The sequence below is a fragment of the Bufo bufo genome, chromosome 3, assembly GCF_905171765.1.
Source record: "Bufo bufo chromosome 3, aBufBuf1.1, whole genome shotgun sequence".
NCBI classification, from domain to species: Eukaryota; Metazoa; Chordata; class Amphibia; order Anura; family Bufonidae; genus Bufo; species Bufo bufo.
In genome coordinates, this window is record NC_053391.1 from 292,711,969 (window position 1) to 292,735,498 (window position 23,530).

A 23,530-nucleotide genomic window follows, 5' to 3' on the forward strand; every position below is an offset into this window, starting at 1 on the left:
GCCACGTAGAATTGAGGCAGTTCTGAAGGCAAAAGGGGTCCAACACCGTATTAGTATGGTGTTCCTAATAATTCTTTAGGTGAGTGTATATCTCGTACAGGTTTATTACTCTGTATTAAGACATAACAATATAGTTACTGTACACAGTTTTGTAATCTTGTCAAATAAAATAGATTTGATTTTTAAAAAAAAATGATTTTGTCAGGGCCCCCTAAATAGTATTTTACAATAACTTTATATGTAGTGGGACTGTATGAAAACGGATGGATCAGCTGCCATACCTCGTCTAAGAGCGAAATCTTGCCTAGCCTCAGGAGTGGGGGTTGCGAAGAGGGTGCTGGGGGCTGTTCAAAAATTTGCAGTGGGGCCCAATCAGTTGTAGTTCCGCCACTAGATGTAAGGTAGGTAGTGTATTATACACAACGCTCACTAGATTCAACCGTTTCAACTGCTTAAAGGGTTTCTGTCACCCCACAAAACTCATTTTTTTTTTTTTTGGATACTTATATTCCTTATAGCGCGATATAGGAGAATATAATAGTCTTACTTACTTTCATGCGGCCGATTCTTTCGAAAACGAAGTTTTATAATATGCAAATCAGGGCTCTACCAGCAAGTAGGGCGTCTACTTGCTGGTAGCCGCAGCAGAAATCCGCCCCCTCCTCTTGTTGATTGACAGGGCCAGCCGTGATCTCCTCCTCCGGCCGGCCCTGTCAGTATTTCAAAAATCGCGCGCCTCTGGTCATTCGGTGCAGGCGCTCTGAGATGAGGAGGTTCGTCTCCTCAGCACTCCCTCAGTGCGCCTGCGTCGATGACGTCTTCTCTTTCGGTGATGTCATCGGCGCAGGCGCACTGAGGGAGTTCTGAGGAGACGAGCCTCCTCCTCTCAGAGCGCCTGCGCCGAATGACTAGAGGCGCGCGATTTTTGAAATACTGACAGGGCCGGCCAGAGGAGGAGATCACGGCTGGCCCTGTCAATCAACAAGAGGAGGGGGCGGATTTCTGCTGCGGCTACCAGCAAGTAGACGCCCTACTTGCTGGTAGAGCCCTGATTTGCATATTATAAAACTTTGTTTTCTAAAGAATCGGCCGCATGAAAGTAAGTAAGACTATTATATTCTCCTATATCGCGCTATAAGGAATATAACTATCCAAAAAAAAAAAAAAAGAGTTTTGTGGGGTGACAGAAACCCTTTAAGGGAAGGTAAGCCCACGATTGTGGGTCACCAGTATTCACTCTAACACATATCCTGTGAATACCATCAACATTGATTATTCGATTTGTCAATGCGATTGTTTCATGTGATTTTTTTCAAACGATAATTCATTTGAAAGTTTGTGCGAAATTTTGTGAATATTCCTTTAAGAATCAACTATAAAGTGTTTGAGAAAAACACAGGGACTGTATTAACAAGTGGAGGAATACACCTATGTGTCGCCTGCTGAGACACACCAGTGACTATTCATATCTTGTGATACTGGGTGGATTTTTTATTCCAACGCAAACAATTGCAATATGTGTGAATCAGATACAGGAGTAATATAGCATTTATCAAGACAGGAGCCACAACTGATGCGCAATAGTAGTTTCCTGCATATCAGTAGAGCAGGCTTTATACCAAAGAAATACTTAGGGCATCTGTAACCTTCTGTGAACACTCACCAGTGGTAGTATTCACATTAACTAAACCTAAACAAGGTGATTGGGTATGACCAATTGAATCTATTGCATAGCATATTGTATTTTATTTGTTATTTTATTACATGTGCATTTTTATTGGATTATATTTTAATTATACACAGTTATAATAAATTGTAAAGATTCCGTGTGGCTCTGTATGTAATAGTGTGCCAATCTTCCATTGATAAGGGTACTTTCACACTGGCGGTTTTTCATTCCGACAGGCAGTGTACAAACGGTACTGCCTGCCTGATCCGGCAAGCAGTGTATAGATCAAAATATAATGCAGCTCTCACCTGTGATTACTTAAACACCCTCTGGGTACGGATGCCGCACCTGGATGCGGGAAGGTAAAGTCCAACGAAAAAAGGAGATAATCCAGCTCAGCTCGGGTGAAGTTATAATAACTTTATTCCAGCGATTTAAAATTTCCATATAACAAGAAGTGTAAAGTAACGCGTTTCAGACCTCTAAGACATACGGGTCCTTCCTCATGACAAACACAAAGGTGAAATGGGAGCACCCTCAGATATATACCCCGCTAACCCCAGGTTAATGAATATCACTTGGGAGAGGGAGACATCAGAGGGCGGTCCTGCAATAGCTTTAATTAAAATACCTACAAGCCAAAAAATGAAAAAAGAAAGCCAGGGTATAAATTCTAACATTAAAATAATATGTAGAACCAAGTGTTCACTAGTCATCAGGGTAGAAGTATATACAAATAGAGAACAACAACATATCATATTCAATATTGCAAGATGAGATCGTGCCGTTTATTTAATCCCTCTGGTTGGCGAGATCCAAGTTGGAAGATCCAGAAGGCTTCTCTATTGGGAAGTTTTCTTCTGTGATTCCCCCCCCCCCAGGTGGTAAGAAAACTCTTTCTATGCCCTGCACTATTAAACCGGAGACATCTCCCGCATGTAAAACCGCAAAATGTAGACTGGCTGCAGAGATGTTGCTGTCTCCACAATGCGGTATGTCAGAAATATGCTTTCGTACCCTATTTTTTTGTGGGTTTACAGTACAGCCTACTTATTGCAGAGAGCATGTTTCACAGGTAATGAGATACACTACATATCTAGTGTTGCAATTGATATATGAGTATATTTTATATTCTTTTTTATTTGCAGTGGATCAAAAGGTTTTATCAATGGTTGTGTGTTCACAGCAAATGCATTTTTTATGTCCACATTTGAAACTACCTTTGTAGTGGCGCCATGTTGGTTGTGAGATTTTTTTTATCTGAAAAAAAGTTTGGACTAATTAAGTTGCCAAGGGTGGGTGCTCTCTTAGCCACACATCTCATTCTATCAGATATAATTCTGGACCACTGTCCATCAAAATTCAGGACATGAAGGTACTTTTTCATGATTTTTCAAATAGCAAAACATTCTTGACTGTACTGTGTGACAAAATATGTGGCACGTGTTTTACAAACAGTACTATCAGAATGTCCATGCTCCATAGAGGACTTAGGGAAAACTAGGGAGTGTCTATCTATGTCAGAGACTACTTTTTTGGCCCGCTCAATGTCGTTACATGGGTATGCCATGCGTAGTAATCTGTTTTTTATATTGGAAGCTTCCTTCTCATAAGCATCATAGTCAGAACAATTACGACGGGCCCGAATAAGTTCTCCCTTGGGGATATTACGAATAGTATGGGGAGGATGGCATGAATGAGCAAACAGTGTGGTATTGCCAGCCAGTTCTTTACGATAGGTGGATGTGTTAACCCTGTGGGTGGAGATATTCCCTCTCAAGCACAAATCTAAAAACTGTATTTCAGTGGCATCAGAATGAAAAACAAATTGTATAGAATCCACACAGGAATTGAAATATGTAGTAAGCTCTGGTATGGACGTCACCCCATCAGACCACACCATCAGTAAGTCATCGATATAACGTCCATACCAGAGCAAGCGATCTAAAAATGGAGAGGTGTCGATGAGGAGAAAATGACTCTCCCACCATACTTTCAGTTTATACACAAACCGTGTATAAACTGAAAGCTTTTTTTTCCAGTATTTAAATTTTTCACAGATCAAAAGCCTGGTGCCTACGCAGACCGGAAAACCGGATTCGGTGATGTGGCAATTTCCGGAACACTTGGTACTGGATCCAGCATTAATACATCTCTATGGAAAGTAATGCCAGATCCAGCAAGTACGGTATTGTTCCGGGATTTTGTCTGGAAAAAATACAGCAGCATGCTGCAGTTTTTTGTCCGGACAAATACCTAAAAGGGATGGAACGGAACACATCCTGATGCATTCTGAACGGATTACTTTCCATTCCGAATGCATTAGGACAAAACTGATGCATTCTTTTCCGGTAATGAGACCTCTTACCGTACTCTAAAAGAATAACGCTAGTGTGAAAGTACCCTTAAATGTCTGTAGGGTGCTTATTAAAGTTTTTCACAATAGTTATTTATTTTAAATGTGAAAATAAACATATACAAATTAGCAATACTCACTTCCTTCCTCTATCCGTTCCTGATGTGGCTCATTTGTACCTGGGGTGAACATTTAATCCATAAGTCTTTTAGTTGTTACAATTGTGTACCATTGCTTTACAGTTTGTCATTTCTGACCAGAGGAAAACATGTACAAGGAGGTGTAGATTTTGCTCCATCTGTAAGATTTCCAAACCCTGCAGTATATTTTAAACTTGAATGGAATTAAATGGATAATGCTAATGTTTCTTCTTCTCATCTGTTTCTGCATGATTCAACTCACCCATTTTGGTTGTGGGAGCTGGTATCTGTTTTGGGAGCAGGGAATATAGGAATCTGCTTGCACAGTAAGGAATGAAATGTCAGGAAGAATTAGGCATAACTGTCGACTATGGCCCAGCAGGGACTTTATTCTCTTGAATCAATGAGTGTGGCATCTGTCTTTCCATGTGTGCAGATGCACGACCCCTGGGAAGAGAGGCGATTACACAGCTCTTGTTGCTCACGTCATAAGCTTTTCTGTTATTTGCCTAATAAAGACTGATTAGATTACAATCTTTCTGCATGTTAGCCTTCAAAGCTTTAAAATTTTAACTTTCCTAAACATTTCACATGAAGTTGAGTAGGCTTTGTAAAGTTTGAATATTGAATGTGGAAATCGAATGCGTGTTACACACCATTTATGCTGATTTCACCCAGATCACAGACCATTAGAATGTACAGGGTATACTTTACTGGTTCTTCTATACATAATTTATTCTTTGCAACTTTTTTTACAGAATGTTTGATGATATCATGAGTTGCTTCTCTGACTCTCCTCCCCAAAGTCCTATATTCCCTGAGGCAGGTCACCCTTCATTGTATGATGAAGATGACAATAAGGTATGTATGTGGAAAATAATCTTTCTTTACAATGCTCTTTGACAGTTACTTTTGAGAGGGTCAATAAGAACTCATAATAAAAGTGTCATTTTTTGTATTTAAAGGGAGTCTGTCACCACTATATGACCATATACAGCACTTACATGGCGTTTATTTCATATGCAAATGAGCACTCGCAAGTGCCCAGGGGCGGTGTTCCGTGTGTAGTTTGTCCAGGCTGCCCTGCCTTTTTAACCGTTACTCCTCCCCCAGCCTCTTCCTTTGCCCGCCCTCCTGTTCCCTTGCATCATCGCTAGGTCCGGCCGAGATCCCGCGCCTGCGCATGGCTTCGCCGGGCCGGGGCATGCGCACTTCAATGACCATTTTGGGTACGGCATCCATTCAACTAGTGCGCATGCGCCAGCGGGATCTCGGCCGGACCTAGGGATGATAGAAGGGAATAGGAGGGTGGGCAAAGAAAGAGGCTGGGGGAGGAGTAATGGTTAAAAAGGCAGAGCAGCCTGGGCACCTACACATGGAACACCGCCCCTGGGCACTTGCGAGTGCTCATTTGCATATGAAATAAACGTTGTTTTTCCTGCTTCTGGATGTCTAAAGAAAATAACAAAGGTACCATTAGAATCATGTATAGGTGTGCTTCAGCGGCATGTAAGTGCTGTATATGGTCATATAGTGGTCATATAGTGGTTACAGACTCCCTATAAGCTTACGGTCAATCCTTTTAGTCTTAATGGGATTGTGCCATGAATGGAGAGGCAGGATAAGCATGTTCACTGCTGCTCCATTGATTCTCTGGTGACTTCTGAAGATAGCAGAGTACAGGATTGGCTGTCTTTGGCAGTTCCATAGCACACATGATTGAACTGCCGCTCCATTCATACTGGAGCATGGGACTGCTTTTCCGATGATGTGTGAGGATCCCAGTGGTATGACTTCCACCAATCCAATGCTTATCCACAACCCTGTGAATTAGGGGATCAGTTGATTTTGTGGCACAGCCAGGCAGATAACTCATTGCCAGAGGTGGCTGCCAGTGGCTTCAGGCCTTTTATATTGGCCAATGCATGAACTGCTTATTACCTATCATTGCCTCATCTTTCAGCTGCACTAAAGCTACATTTATACGCATGAACCATCCACTCTATTTAGGGACTGGAGGCGCCTTTACACCCCGTAGTTATTGGGAACAAGTATTCATGCAAGCTCTTGTCCCTTTTCTTTATTGATAACACGCTGTCAGAATATGGCAACACATTTTTTTTAAGAAAAAGGTTTTTAATTTATTAAAAATAGTCATAATAGCAAAAGCTATACAGTCAGGTCCATAAATATTTGGACATCGACACAATTCTAAAATGTTTTGGCTCTGTACACCACCACAATGGATTTGAAATGAAACGGACAAGATGTGCTTTAACTGCAGACTGTCAGCTTTAATTTGAGGGTATTTACATCCAAATCAGGTGAATGGTGTAGGAATTACAACAGCTTGCATATGTGCCTCCCCCTTGTTAAGGGACCAAAAGTAATGGGACAATTGGCTTTTCAGCTCATGGCCAGGTATGTGTTATTCTCTCATTATCCCAATTACAATGAGCAGATAAAAGGTCGAGTAAATTTCAAGTGTGCCATTTGCATTTGGAATCTGTTGCTGTCAACTCTCAAGATGAGATGCAAAGAGCTGTCACTATCAGTGAAGCAAGCCATCATTAGGCTGAAAAAACAAAACAAACCCATCAGAGGGATAACAAAAACATTAGCTGTGGCCGAAATAACTGTTTGGAATATTCTTAAAAATAAGAAATTCACCGGTGAGCTCAGCAACACCAAAAGACCCGAAAGACCATGGAAAACAACTGTGGTTGATGACCGAAGAATTCTTTCCCTGGTGAAGAAAACACCCTTGACAACAGTTGGCCAGAACAAGAACACTCTCCAGGAGGTAGGTGTATGCGTGTCAACAATCAAGAGAAGACTTCACCAGAGTGAATACAGAGGTTTCACCACAAGATGTAAACCATTGGTGAGCCTCAAAAACAGGAAGGCCAGAATAGAGTTTGCCAAATGACATTAAAAAAGCCTTCACAGTTCTGGAACAACATCCTATGGACAGATGAGACAATCAAATTGTACCAGAGTGATGGGAAGAGAAGAGTATAGAGAAGGAAAGGAACTGCTCATGATCCTAAGCATACCACCTAATCAGTGAAGCATGGTGGTGGTAGTGTTATGGCGTGGGCATGTATGGCTGCCAATGGAACTGGTTCTGTTGTATTTATTGATGATGTGACTGCTGACAAAAGCAGCAGGATGAATTCTGAAGTGTTTCGGGCAATATTATCTGCTCATATTCGGCCAAATGCTTCAGAACTCATTGGACGGCGCTTCACAGTGCAGATGGACAATGACCCAAAGCATACTGCAAAAGCAACCAAAGAGTTTTTTAAGGGAAAGAAGTTGAATGTTATGCAATGGCCAAGTCAATCACCTGACCTAAATCCGATTGAGCATGCATTTCACTTGCTGAAGACAAAAATGAAGTGAAAATGCCCCATAGAGCAAGCAGGAACTGAAGACAGTTGCAGTAGAGGCCTGGCAGAGCATCACCAGGGATGAAACCCAGCGTCTGGTGATGTTTATGTGTTCCAGACTTCAGGCTGTAATTGACTGCAAAGGATTTGCAACCAAGTACTAAAAAGTGAAAGTTTGATTTATGATTATTATTCTGTCCCATTACTTTTGGTCCCTTAACAAGTGGAAGGCACATATGCAAACTGTTGTAATTCCTACACCGTTCACCTGATTTGGATGTAAATACCCTAAAATTAAAGCTGACAGTCTGCAGTTAAAGCACATCTTGTTAGTTTCATTTCAAATCCATTGTGGTGGTGTATAGAGCCAAAAATGTTAGAATTATGTTGATGTTCCAATATTTATGGACCTGACTGTATATTTGTTATCACTGTAATCATACAGGCCAAGAGGATATGGTTATTTTATTTTTAGTATCATAGTTAATGCCATAAAAAAAGGTAGAATTGCATTTTCCACTATTCCACTAAGTATCTCAGTAATCAGAACTGACATCTGGAAATTAGTAAAGTTATTCATAACAAAATAAATTTGTATTATTTTTTTTCTCAGATTTTGCTATTTTTATATAGTGTAAGAGTGGCAATCAGACTGCTGTATATATGCAGTATGCCTCATTTCATCAACAGTGTTGTATACAGAGACTGCAGAAATCCTATTTTTTATAGGTTAAATTTGACCTTGAATAATAAGCTAAGCCAATTTAATCATGCTTTGACAACTCTGGTCCTGTGTATTTAGCCCTTCAGAAGTGGACATTTTTTTCTTCTTCTAGTAGATGCTTCAGGAATGGTGTGTGGATGTACTATTTCACTATTAGATTTGGCTATGCTAAATGGGGAGGGGGGGGGGGGGGGGAACACCCCTTCATGACTTTACTTGGAGTAGTCTCCAACCACTGACTACTTGAAGCTAGTATATACAATAAACTTTAGCATAATCAAACCAATCCAAGATCAGGGTTGTCAGAGTTAATGTAACATGAAGGTCATGCAATAATCCAAAGCCAGAGGGAGAAAACTATCACGGTTAAAACTTCATAAATGAAGAGGATTCAAAGAACCTTTTTGATAAGACAAGTTGTGGTAGTTCTGAGTAGGTTTATGTAATAAAAGATATTCAGCCACAGACATAGGCCTGTACTGTACTGCATGCATTTTTACTGTGATTGCTGCGAGATGTTAAATGTGTTTCACCTTTGCAATTCAGCATTTTTTTTTATGTCTGCAATTTGTCTACAGTGTATAACCCTGCCATGAACTCACACCATGGTATGTTTTTAATGAGACAACAGGTGGTTGAAAGGCTTATGGACACCTTAGTTCTCAATTTCTTTAATATTTGCTTCCTAAATGCAAAGTTAGACAACTTACTTAAGTGTCCTTTTTGTAAAGTCCCTGCCATTTTTCTATTGCAGTGTGTAAGACTGGATTTACACAGCCCAATATTCTGGCCGATTATCGGGAACAATCATTCCTACGAATGCCCGTTCCTGAAGATCTGCCCGTCTAAAGCTGCTGCAGATCACCCGATGAATGAGCAAAATGCCCATTCATCGAGTGAAACGATCAGAGGTGCAGACACCTCAATCATCATTCCCGGGCAGCAGATTGTGCTAATAATTTTGTATTGGGGCTAGCGATATCAGCGACGGTTTGGAGGGAAGATTTCCTTCCCTAAACCTTAGATAGTGTAAATGCGCCCTCACCCTCAACTAGCTGTTGGTTCTGCTGAATCTGACATAAACCTAGCAGAACACTTCTGTTTACGCTGGCTTTCTACTTCCCTTCTATAAGTGTTAGAAATTTCAGCAGGTGGTTGTACATGACAGTTGTGTCTGCGGAAAGAAAGGAGAAGGGCAGCTCCGGCTGTATTTAGGGAAGAGGGTGGACACAAGGCAGTTTGTAGGGGGATGGCAAAATACAATAAAAAATTTTTAAAAAGTGTGTCCCCCAGATGTATTTTAATGACCTTTTGGGAGACATATTATGTTAGTGTTACAGAAACTACATTATATATCAAAACTGACACAAACTAAGGAATCTTTTTTAATTATTTATTTTTCTGTCAGTTAGCATATTTAAAGAAAAGAGCTATAAAGCTATAGTTTGGAAAAAAAATACTTAAAAAATAATTGCATTTTTCGTTAAAACTAAAAAAAGAGAAAAAAAAAGGTTGAGGCCACCACGTGCTAAATCACAAAAATGTGTCTGGTTATTAAAGGGATTCTCTCAGCATATTGACCATGATAAACTGTGGACAACATTATGTGTGGGCTGGGAAGAGCAGAACAAACCTTTTGTGGAGTTTTTATTATTAGGAGTGCTGAGAATATGAACTTTTATTCTTATAGAATAGATTCTGCTCCTTAAGTGCACAGGAGGTGGAGCTTCACTGTCAAGTGCTCTCTTCTCTCTGCGCTAAGTTGCTTTACAGCCCTTCTCCTCTTTAAATGGCAGCTGCAGTAGTCGTCTTGTTGTTTAGTACAGGTGTCACTCAGAGCAAGGGCTTTAAAATTCAAACCTTATGCTGCATTTGCACGCAACAAGCGAGCAGACAATTTTCAGGAAAGAAGCGTTCCTTCCTAATTATTGCCTGCTTTTCATTGGATGTGAAGAGCTGCATTTGCATGCAGCAATCACCTACACTGTATGAGGACAAGCAATGGCTACTGCACCTCCAGTACACTTGAGCGGAATAAAAGTACATATTCACAATAAAAGTTGCCCAAAATATATGTTATTTCTGTTCTCCTCAGCCACTATCTAGTGCTGTCAACAGTTTAGTATAGCGAAAACCGCTGGCATTTTCCTTTTAAACCACCCCTACGTTTTCACCAAAAACTGCAAGTTATGCTGGGTCCTCATTGCTCAACAGTTCTGTGCCAGAAGAGCCCAATCATTCAACTGTCAGATAGATGTTTGCTGTCCTCTTCCCCACATTTCTGCTGTACTGCTGTTTTCTGATGTCTCCATAGCATTGGGCTTGTCCCTTAGATGTCAGTGTTTCAGTATTTCACTGCTCTGCCCACACTGGCCGTCATGCATTGCATAGCAAGTAGCCTGATTCTGGATGCTTAGTTCTGTGTCATGTATGGATTGTGTAGCAGTAAGAGACATGACACAGAACTAAGTAGCTGGAAGAGCTCAGTTTACTTACATGAGCCAGTACAGTGCTGCATATATGTCTAATAGGAGAGTCAGGCTGCCTTTGACCAAATAGGAGCACATCTTAGCAGATAGACACCCCCTCCTCTTCACATCCTGTGGTCTGTCTGTTACTGGGGATGGAAAACTGAGGTGGACATGAAAAACATGAGAAGCATGAAAAGGGTGGACAGTAGATTTTGTGGGACATACCCAGTGCAGAAAGTTTACTTTTAAGTGGAATACACTGAAATGTGCAATATAAATGCATTGAACAGTTGCTAGATAACACATGCACTGTGATATTAGCACAATTTGTGTGAAAAGTCAGTGTCCATGTAAGTCCTTTAAGTCCTGGTTTTTGAGGAGTTAAATGGGTTTTCCAGGACATAAATATTGATCAACTTCCACAGGCCAGATGAAGATGCTGCAGCTCTTGCCTGGGGCTGGTGCCTCTTCAAACAGCTGATTGGGATGCCAGGAGTCTGAGCCGGACAGATCCGACCTTGATGACCTAAAGTGCCTTGAAAAAAATATTCATACCCCTTTAACTTTACAACATATTTTCTCCTTACACCCACTGTATTTTATTGGGATTGTATGTGATAGACCAGCACAATTTAGCAATTATGTGTGAAGCAAAAAGAAGCTGATACATGGTTTTTAACATTTTTGAATTAATAAAATAATGGAAAATGCTTAATAAAAAACAAGGAACACACCAGACAGGTCAAGGATAAAGTTGTGGAGAAGTGTTATGTGGGGTTAGGTTACAAAAAAAAAAAGATATCCCAAACTCTGAACATCTCACAGAGCACTGTTAAGTCCATCATCTGAAAATGGAAGGAGTATGGCACAACTGCAAACCTACCAAGACATTGCTGTTTACCTAAACTGACAGCACTAATTAGAAAAGCAGCTAAGAGACTCATGGTTATTCTGGACTAGCTGAAAAGATCCACAGCTCAAGTGGGAGAATCAGTCCACAGCACAACTATTAGTTGTGTACGCCACACATCTGGCCTTTAAGGAAGAGTGGCAAGAAGAAAAACACTTTGAAAGCAAGCAATTTGCAGTTTGCCACACACTATGTAGGAGACACGGCAAACATGTGGAAGAAGGTGCTCCGGTCAGATGAGACCAAAGTTTAACTTTTTGGCCTAAATGCAAAACATTGTGTGTGGCGGAAAATGAACACTGCAAATCATCCACACCTCCTCCCCACTGTGAAACATGGTGGTTGTGGCATCATGCTGTGGGGATGCTTCTTTAGCAGCGACAGGGAAGCTGGTCAGAGCTCATGGGAAGATGGATGAAGCTAAATACAGGGCAATCCTGGAGGAAAACTGGTTAGAGATTGCAAAAGACTTGAGACTGGGGCGGAGGTTCACATTCCAGCAGGACAACTACCCTAAAATACAACCAGAACTACAATGGAATGGTTTAGTTCAAAGCATTTTCATGTGTTAAAATGGCCCAGAGTCCAGACCTAAATCCCATTGAGATTCTCTGGCAAGACTTAGAAATTGGTCTTCAGACGCTCTTCATCCAATCTGACTGAGCTTGAGTTATTTTGCAAAGAAAAATTGGCATGCAATTCAGCCTCTATATCTATATTTGCAAAGCTGGTAGAGACATACCCCAAAAGACTTGCAGCTGTAATTGCAGAAAAAGGTGATCCTATGAATACTTTTTCAAGGCACTGTAAGTTCTTGAAAACCCCAATAGGGGCTATTCACACGAGTATAGCAGATTATTCATCCATATTACTTGCAAGTTTCATGGACAGAACATGGGTTTAACTGACCTGAACTTGAAGTATCAGAAATTCCTATGGTGCCGTGAATTCAGGTATTTTAAACCCACAGTTAGGGCATCACACATGCAAGTAAAGCATATGGATAAGTCCAGAATGTGCGGTTGTAAAATTCTTCATTTGCATATCGGTGACCAGAAAGAGCAGAGAATTCTTGCTCCTCTTGCATGGTTACACAAATGTCATTCATTTTTGTATTCAGAAGTATCTTTTATTTGAGTGATGTCATAAACTGCCTGAGATTTTGAAATCTGCTTTGCATATTCCTTTTGTTTCAAAATGAGCACTTTGCTTTATCATTTATATGTAATATTGTATTTTTCTACTGTTACAAGAAATTCGAACTTTGCAAATTAAATGGTGTTAAACTATCTCTTGTAGAGCGTCAGAGATGAGCCTATCCACATCCTAAACATTGCCATCAAAACCGACTGTGATATTGATGATGATAGTTTGGCTGCCATGTTCCGAGACTTTACGCAAAACAAAGTAAGCAATTTCCAAACTTAATGCATTTAACTATAAATTTACTGCTTCTGTATACAATGGTGCTTGCTCGCATGCATATTGTAGAACACAGAATCCATACACTCCTGTATTGCTACAGTGTACAGATTCTGTATGAACTGCAGTGAGAAGCGCTATAGAAAGATTGGGGTGCTGTTTTGCTTCAAAAATAAACTTCATATGTAAACTATATTACAGTAATTATCTTTACGTTATTTAAAAGTAAAAAAAAAAAAAAAGTGTAAACCTTTGTATACAGTACACGTTAAAGGGCATGTCAGCAGATTTGTTTCTATGAAACTGGCTGACGTGTTGCATGTGCGCTTGGTGGGGGTGTTGCCGTTAGACCTAGAGTCTGTGCTCTCTGCAACTACCGCGCACTCTGTACTTTAACAGGGCCAGGTGTGATGACATTTTCACTACCTGACCCTGTCAATCATAGTGAAGAAGGCACAGCATTTGCGTATAGAGCTGAGCTCTAGGTGTAACGGCAACACCCCCGTTGCTCCTAGAGGTTCATTTGCATATATGAAAACATCCTTTTTATCAGCTATGCGGGCACATGTGAACATGGGACTAACACAGTTGCCTTCAGCTTCCAAGAGCACATGCAACAGATCAGCCAGTTTCATAGGTACAAATCTGCTGACACATGCCCTTTAATGGCAAATCATTTTAGATGGTACCTTGCTATTAAAGTTGTGGCTTTAATTCTTTTAGCATTACAGGGAAATAACAACCTCTGTTACCATACAATTGTTACATGCAATGTAACCCTCGTTTAACAGTTTTTTGTTTTTTTTTTAACCCTTTTTCCACCATTATGTACCTGTACATCATGGACGAGGTGCATTAAAGGGGTTGCCACCTGCTGACTACTTGTGACCAATGTGTATGTAAGACAACTATGTGGCACTTACTAATATAGCCTTTGTCAATATTATTTGCTGTTTTCTATATTTCATATGCTATGTCCACTTCTTAGGCAAATCTTTTGTGCTGTCCACATAAAGGTCCTGTCCATAAGATGGCCAAACACACAATTCAACCTCCTCCATTCAAACACAGTGCACCTACACTAAACTCTCAATAGTGCAAGGGCAAATGCAGTGTATTTAAAAGGTTTCTGTTATGAGAAAAATCGTTATGTAGCTGACTGACATTAGCGATGTGCTAATGTCAGCAGTACATAACTGTATGACTTATATCTCCCTATAACTCCTTGCCTGCCATCGTTCCCTCAAAATGAAGACTTTTTTAATGTCTGACAATAAGAAGAATCGTAGCATGTGGACCAGTCTGGAAAAATCTGAGGCCTGTCAAAGACCCTTGAAGGCCAAAGGCTGCAAATTAGTAAGAGCAGGCAATGGGCAGTGAGGGGGATGCTCCTCTTTAAGTATAAGGACATAAAAGATGTCCATATGCTAACATGACAAAGCCTCCATTCAGGCATACAAGGCCATCACCTTACATCAGAGGTGCCTCCAACAGAAAAAAAGATGCAGGCCTAAAAAAGATTGTTTCAAAAGAGGGATTCCTAAGGATAAACGCTATCAAACCTGGCCTTTATATGTAGTATTGTTTTAAAACCTATCACTTCTCTTTAGATTGTTAATTTTGTTAGTTTAGAATAACTTCAGTTATTCATTCAGAATTGTGCCCCATTATAACCGGCATACACCATACATACAGTAGCTGCTGGAGGCAATAATAGTGATCGTCAATAATGCCAATCAGGTACATTTAACCTCCTTAATTGCAACCACGGCATCCAAGAAGGCTTTACCTGGGAGTGCTTTGCTCCCGGTGCCAAATGGCTCTGCTTTGGCAACCTTGTGCCCTCTAAAGGAGGCCTGCCACACAATGTTCCTATAGGAACACAATGAAACTCCTATAGGCTGCAGTGGTAATTCATTGCAGTCTATGGGAGAAACGATCAGACAATCGCATGGTCTAGTCCCCTAGGTGGACTTAAAGGGAGTCTGTCACCACATTTGAGCATATTAGACTGATCAAATAGCGTTATATGTGCCACCCAGAACTTAAAAACAGTACCTTTGTTGTATCTAATGAAGTTTTCTTTCAGCCAAAAATGAACTTTTAAGATTCTGTAAATGCGCCCTCTCAAGTGCCCAGGGCGGCGTCTCAATCGTCCGAGCCCCAGGCAGCACCTCCTCAATGGCTCATAACCCTGCCCTCCGTGTGCCTCTGCCCGCCCGTTTACTCTCCTCCTCTCTCCTTTTCCACTGCGCTACGAATTTGACCGTGCAGCCTCAGTGGAAAAGGAGAGAGGAGGAGAGTAAACGGGCGGGCAGAGGCACACGGAGGGCGGGGTTATGAGCTGTTGAGGAGGTGCTGCCTGGGGCTCGGACGATTGAGACGCCGCCCTGGGCACTTGAGAGTGCGCATTTGCAGAATCTTAAAAGTTCATTTTTGGCTGAAAGAAAACTCCATTAGATACAACAAAGGTACCGTTTTTAAGTTCTGGGTGGCACATATAACGCTATTTGATCAGTCTAATATGCTCAAATGTGGTGACAGACTCCCTTTAAAATAACGTAACGCAAAAAAAAAAAAAATGGCTGATTCACAGTTTTTTGTCACTTTACCTCCTATAAAATTTGAATAAAGAGTGGTCAAAAAGTTGGCCAGACTCCAAAATGGTATTGTGAAAAACTGCAGATTGGCCCACAAAAAAAAAAGAGCCCTCACACAGCTCCATTAGACATAACTAATAATCATAAAGATGCAATATTAAATGGTACTATTAGAAAGTACAACTTGTCCTGCAAACAAACCCTCATACAGCTATGTTAGGGCTCATGCACACAAACTTTTTTTTGCGTTCCGTATATGGAACCATTCATTTCAATGGGTCCGCAAAAGATGCGGATAGCATTCTGTGTGTTGTCCGCATAAATTATGAGGTATGTCCTATTCTTTTCCATTTTGCGGACAAGAATAGGCATTTCTATAATGGGCCTCCTGTTCCCTTCCGCATATTGCGGAAGGCACACGGGCGGCATCAGTTTTTTGCGGATCAGCAATTTGTGGACCATAAAAAACGGCACGTTCGTTTGCATGAGGCGTTAACGGAAAAAAAATATATGGCTGCCGAAAGGCAGGGAGCAAAAGGCGAAAATGCAAAAGCGAAACATGGCCCAGTCTGGGGTTAAATTACTCTTACACCACTTACTCTATTGCCCTATTAGAAATTGGAACACAGAATAACTAAGGCTGTGTTCACATCTCTGTTTCGGAGATCCGGCTGCCTAATCTGACGCAAATGCCGGCTGCCGGCCTGTACAAAAAATATCATTGCATGCAATGTTTTTTGGTTTTTTTTTGGCCAAAACCTGGCATTTATGCTGGAAGTTGGCTGGATCACCGCCGGACCTTATTGCATTCAATGGCGATTTGGCGGTGAAGTAGAAGATCCAACAGGCTGATCTGTGTTGGAAAAGTCAGTCGGATCTCAGAGCGGAGATCTAAACGAAGCCTAAACTAAACTAAATATTCATATTTGTCCTGGATGAATTGAACACAAAATAATTAAACCAAACAAAAAAATCCCATCACACCTCTAGATGAATTGAACACAAAAGGGGCCATTTATTAAGTCTGCTACACCAGTTTTGTGGTGTAAAAATTTGGCTAGATTTAATGATCCTCACCAAGTTGAGTCCAAAATATTTCAGGTTTTCAGATTAGAACACCTTTAAGGGCCATTTCACATCAATGTTGGATGTTCCAGTTAGAGCCTCTATTGCAAATTCCGTTAAAAAGATCAGACGAAAAAGTTATGGCTTCAGGACTTTTTTGTACGGTAAAAAAAAAAAAACGGATTCCGAATGGAAACTGAACGGACTCAATTGTAGTCAATGGCATCTGTTCAGATCTGTTTGGGTCAGTTATGTGCCCTATCCCGCACTGATGTGATCTGAATCCGGCCTGAGTCTCATTTATGATGTAAGACTTTTAAAAAATATTTTTAATCGGACCTCAGACCAGACCTCCCAATCCTCATCAGACCCCCATTCTTCATCAGACCTCAGATCATTAGACCCTCATGCTCCATCAGCCTCATATCAGACCCACATCAGAGTCTGATCAGACCCCATCAGACCTCAGATCAGATGTTAAAATAAATAAACTTACTTTGCTTACTCTGGACAGTGCTGCCACTCACTATATGCTTGCTTGTCTTCTTCTGGCCCGCGTTGCACTGTGACCTGATGTCTTACAGTGCCAGGTCATAGTGCACGCCAAGGTGCGCTTCATCCTGATGCTGTACGCAGTCAGGACACAGTGCAGAGCGGAGCTCAGAAGATCAGGGAGGGAGAGCAGACTCAGCACAGCGCTTCCTTCACTGCTCTCCCTACCTCCTGCAAAATCTTCCCCCACAAAATCTATATAGCGTTCTTTCCCTTCTAAACCCCACCGTGTTGCCCCTTCAGCATTTTATCACCACATATTTGGTATTTTTTTATATATTAAGGAGACATTGCGTAACAAATTTTGAGATATGTTTTATCCAATTGTCCCTTGTGCAAATGAAAAATTTTAAGCCAATGCAACATTTTGTTGGAAAAAACGTGTTTTTATTTGAACTGCCCAGTGTTAATAATTTGTATGTAATACCTGTGGGGTCTTCTATAAATTTGAGGAGTGTGCTAATTGTGGTTTCCAAAATGGGGGTCACTTTTTGAGGGTTTCCATTATTAGGGTTACCTCAGGTTCTCTTCAAATTACATTGTGCCCGAAAAACCATTTCAGCAAAATCTGGCCTTCAAAAGCCATATCGCACTCCCTCCCTTGTGAACCCTGCAGTGTGCCAACACAGTAGTTCACGACCACAAATGGGGTTTTGCCATATTTAGAAGAAAATGAGTAACAACTTGTGTTTTTTTTTCACCCTTTGCGAAAATTTGGGACTAAAGCAACATTTTATTTTTAGTAATATAATTTTTCATGTTCACAACCAAGTGTTTTTAAATTCTATGAAATACCTGTAGGGTCGAAATGCCCCCTATACCCCTTGAAAACTTCCTTGAAAGTGACACAACAACCCAAAAACCATTCAAGCAAAATCTCTCCTCCAAAAACCATAAGGCTGCCCTTCCATTCTGAGCACTGCAGTGTGCCCATGCAGCAATTTATAACCACATAAGGCAGTGGTGGCAAACCTATGGCACGGGTGCCAGAGGCGGCACTCAGAGCCCTCTCTGTGGGCACCCGCACTAAGGCATATGGTGTACCGATATGCCTTAGACTTTTCCTCCCATTCATCAGCGCAGGGCGCACTATGAACGGCACAGGCAGCACATTGAATCTAGGCAGGCTATTATAGCTAAATGATAAAGTACATGGAAGATATACTGTATTGGTATTCAGGGTAAATTGCCGTGTTGGCACTTTGCGATAAATAAGTGGGTGTTGGGTTGCAGTTTGGGCACTCTGTCTCTAAAAGGTTCGCCATCACTGACATAAGGGGTGTTTTTGTGAGCTGCAGACTCAAGTTAATAAATATTAAGGTTTGTTTTGCTGTTACTGTAAGTGTTAGCCCTTGCTGTGTTAAAGGACAAAATTGATTAAAATGGAAAACTTGCTTTAAAAAATAAATTTTAAAATTTCACCTTCATTTTGCTTTTATTTCTGTGGAACACTTAAAGGATAAGCAAAGTTTTTAAGACCAATTTTGAATAATTTGTGTAGTTATTAAAATGGGGTCATTTATGGGTAGTTTCTAGTATGTAAGCCCCTCAAAGTATTTTCATACTTGAATTGGTACTTAATTTAAAATTAGAAAAAATGAGAACTTTTCTAAATTTTCTAAACATTTCAGGATTTTTTTTTAATATGTAAAGTTAAAGCATATCGACACACATTTACCACTAACATGAAGTAAGATGTGGCATGAAAAAAGTCTCAAAATCGCTTGACTAGGTAAAAACTTTCTAAACTTATTACCACAAGTGACACATCAGCTCTGCAAAATTAGGCTGTGTTTTGAAGGCGGAAACTGGATGTGTCCTGAAGGGGTTAAATTTGTAGGGACAATCATATATTCAGGAAATATTACACTTTTACTAGAAAACTACTTAAAGGTTTTTTTCCAAGTGTTTTATAGTGATGACCTATTCTCAGGTCTCGATATCTGATCGTTAGAGGTCTGACTCCTGACACACTCGCTGATCATCTTTTTGAATATGCCCTGGCACTCCAGTGAGCGTCACGGCTCACTTGCAGCTTTCTAAGCATAGTGCTGTCCATTGGATGGAGACTGTGCTTGGTATTTCAGCTCTGCCCCATTCACTTGAATGGGAAAAAGCTGCACCTAGAATGGAGTCTGTTCAGCTTCTGTACGGACGCTGCATGCAGAACTTTTTTTGTCTGGTCTTTTTTTTTTTTTTACTGAATCTGCGATTTATTTTTATTTGTCCCATTAATTGCATAATGTGGCTACTCATGATTGCATATAGAAAAGACTAGATTGTTGCTCATTGATTTTAAAATCTGTGAACAGACTCATTTCCATTTCCCACTGGGAGGAAAAAAAAGCTATTTCTTTTTCTGCTTCTATTTGTTAAAAAAAAAAAAAGAAAAAAAAAAGCTAGTTTTGATTTTCATGTATATCAAGCCTCAGGCAGTAGGAGGGAAGAAAACATTTAAACATCTACTAGAATAATCCCAATTGTCCAAATAATATCTCATCCCCAGCATGTTTATAGAAATTAGGATCATATACTTGTAAATGACTTGCAGAGGAGATGGAAGCAGTCAGCGTTAATGGAGTTTCTCCAGGTGCTGCTGCCTAATCGCCTGCTTATAACTGTAGACTGACTGAGAAACCCACATTATCACAATGTAATCAGAATCCTGTTGCTATGCTGTCATTATATGCCACTTGTGGAATTTTAAAAGCAATAACAATTTTGATGTTAAAACTCCTAGTATTAGAGTTATTTTCTCTCCCGGACAGTAATATTATTGCAAATGCTTTCAGTATTATTTTTTTTTTTAATTGCAATCCTCCTTTTCTGAATGCTGAGTGAATTGAGCAGTTAGTTCTTGTGATTTTCCGAGCCACGAAATACAATGAGTGGAGAGATGATGGTGATTTTTTTGTACAGCTCTCTTCGGTGTGCTTTATGGACAGACCCTAGAGATATTGCTGTCCGGTTTTAGAAGATGTACATCTAGTTTGAGATTATGGAGAGATTTATAAAACTGTCTAAATGAAAGATCACCTTTGTTGCCTATATCAAACAATTAAAATGTTGCTTTCATTTGAGTTCACTTAAGAAATAGATTGGTGCAGATTTGTGAAAACTTGCCCATAGCAACCAATGTGTACATGTGAAACACCAAGCGTCACCTGGGACCCCCACCTGTCAGCTGTTTAAGAAACCACTGGCGCTCACAGTAGTGCCACAGCCTTCTTGCAGCTTACCAAGCACAGAGAGGTATATTGTACAGTGGCTGTGTGCTTTGTATTGCTGCTTAGCCCCATTCACTTCTATGGGGCCGGAGCGCTCATAGGAGTGCTGGTGCCTTCTCAATGAGCTGATTGGCAGGGGTCCTGGGTATTGGACCCCCACCATTCAGTATTAGAATCTCAGAAAACCTCTTTAATGCTCAGTTTCTCAAAGTACCTAAGCTAAGTATCCCTAAGGCCCAGAGATTTTAATAAAGTACCCCAAATACTACACTCAAAACTATTAGCATAATTGCTCCACCAACAGTGTATTTCATTAGGCTTTTATTTTATTGATACCATTTTGGAATGCATATTCCTTTTCAATCACATTTTATTCTTTTTTGGGGGGGGGACAAAAAAATGGTGAGTCCGCAATTTTTATTTTTGTTTTCAATTACGTCATTCGCCGTACAGAATAAATATGCTTTTATTTTAACAGTATGGGCATTCTGTGCGCAACACTGACTGATATGTATTTTTATAGTTTTTTTTGTTATTAATATAGGGAAAGGGGCTGACTTTTTATACACTTTTTTAATTCTTTTTTTATAGTTTTAAAAAATGATATTCAATCTTTTTTCGTTCAAGTCCCCTTAGGGGACTTTATCTTGTGATTGTCTGATCACATATCCCATATACTGCAATGATTTACCATTGCAGTCTATAGGAGATTTACTGTGTTCCTATAGAGTCCTGCCACAGGCAGGCCTCCATTGGATATCACTGTGGCAGGCCACAGAATCTTCCAAAGACCCAACCTGCTATAGCAATCTCGGCACGAGGATCCTTTTAGGCCCCCTGAAGCACAGAGCTCCAGGGGAAATATGCCTCAGATGTTGTGGTCGCAATTGATGACAACATGTGAGGGGTTAAATGTCTGTGATCAGCGTTGTTGTAGATAGCTACTGGATGCCTACTGATTTATACAGCAGACACCCAGAGGCATTGTCTGCTATTTCCCCCGATTAGCTTCTGAGCGAGCGCCATGTTTAAAGTCCTGACTTCCACTGTACATTGTTGTTTTAATAATAAACTTTGTTTATAAGGGAGCAACAATAAGTCCACCCTTTTTACAGTGGCCAGGTAAAAATCCAGGACAAGCCCCCCTCGTTTTTTTCCAGAGATGAAGCTTTATTTAGATAATCAGGCCCAGAAAGACCAAGTATTATAGCTCTCGACTCAATTATCAGTCCCAGAGACAGCAAGCATCCGTCTTGTAACCGCTCCAGCCTTTCTTTTTGTCTTTTCTTTTCACTTACTCTTCTCTCTCCTTTTACAGTCATTCTTTACTTAAAGCATATTTACCCATTGACTAACATGTAGAGGACATCTGTAATTGAATAGTACAGAATTTTAAAACTAAATATAGTTACATAGTTTTTAAGGTTGGAAAAAGACAAAAGTGTATAAAGTCCAACCTGTAATCCTGCTATTTTGAACCACGGAACAAATTCCTGGATCAATGTCCATCTTCCTTTTAAAAAGGGGTTGGACCAAAGGGAAAGAAGATTTATATATATTGCCATAAGCGCCCCCCACAACTTTTTTTGGGGGCGCAAGCATTTCTTTTTTTTAGCGTACGCTGACTGTGGCCAGCACTCTTAGCGTCCGGCCACTGTTAGCGCATCGCACACCCCACCACTGATCAACTTCGGACGGTTGATTTATAGATTTTTTAAACATTTTTTGCCCTTTTTTTTTTGTTATTTATTTTTATTTTTGTCTGTTTAGGGTAAGTTCGCGAACACCCGTGCCCCCACACACACGCACACCAAATAAAGTTTATCACGCACACACACACACACTCCCCTATGGCCCGCCGGATGTTCTCGGCCGAGGAGGCATACCCCCAGCTTGCCTCCGAGTCCGAGAGTCCCAGTGAGGACGAGGATGACCTCACTTTCCTCTTGTCATCCGTGTCCTCCTCATCATCTAGCGATGATGATGAGCCCCCAAGGCGGCAGAGACACCGCCAGGCGGAGCATGGGGACCGCCATGCTAGGGACCCTGTGGCCCACACTAGTATTAGCAGCTCTGGGGCTCGTACTAGTTTTCCGGCCCACCAGTTAAGTCCACCAGAGCCCCCTGCCGGTGAACTTGTCTGGTGTAGCGTTTTGAGCCCGTGATTCCTGATTTTGTAGGCCAACCAGGAATCCAGATTTCCACAGTGAGCTTCATTGAATACGACTACTTTAGTCTTTTTTTTCAGTGACCACTTTGTAAATCTAATGGTGCAGCAAACAAACCTGTATGCCCAACAGTTTGTTGCTCAACACCCGGACTCCTTATTGACTAGGCCCGGTGGCTGGACTCCGGTCAGTGCAGCCAACATGAGGACGTTTTGGGGCCTCGTGCTGCACATGGTCCTAGTCAAGAAACCTAGTGTCAGGCATTACTGGAGGGGGGACGTCCTCTACCAGACCCCACTTTACAGTACAGCCATGACACGCTCCCGGTTTGAGGCCATCCGGAAATGCCTGCATTATTCAGATAATGCAGCATGTCCCCCCCAAGGTGATCCTGCCTATGACCGCCTGTACAAAATCAGGCTGGTCATCGATCACTTTGGGGCCAAATTTGTACAGGCCTATGTACCTGGAAGGGAGGTCGCGGTTGATGAGTCTCTCATTGCTTTCAAGGAGAGACCCCTTTTCCGCCAGTATGTTCCCTCTAAGCGGGCGAGTTATGGCGTGAAGCTGTACAAACTTTGAGAGTACCTCAGGGCACACTTACAAGTTTCGTGTGTGTACGAGGGGTGAGATTCCCGTATTCAACCCCCAGAATGTCCCCCTACTCTAGGTGTTAGCGGGAAACTTGTGTGGGACCTTATGCACCCACTGCTAGATAAGGGTTACCACCTGTACGTGGATAACTTTTATACTAGTATCCCCTTGTTTCAATCCCTCGCCGCCAGATCCACGTCCACTTCCCACTCCCTCCAGGCACCTTTCTCAGGGGTGAGA

At 41.1% G+C, this 23,530-nt stretch overlaps 1 protein-coding gene across 1 annotated transcript in view; it reads left to right on the forward strand.

Annotated features, from left to right (window-relative positions):
* The window catches only part of ACACA (acetyl-CoA carboxylase alpha), a 993,014-nt gene that overhangs the window by 480,279 nt on the left and 489,205 nt on the right, over window positions 1-23,530 (forward strand). The window contains exons 31-32 of the mRNA XM_040424192.1: window positions 4,924-5,026; window positions 12,962-13,069. Of these exons, the coding sequence (XP_040280126.1) occupies window positions 4,924-5,026; window positions 12,962-13,069 (211 nt within the window). The remainder of the gene's footprint in view (window positions 1-4,923; window positions 5,027-12,961; window positions 13,070-23,530) is intronic.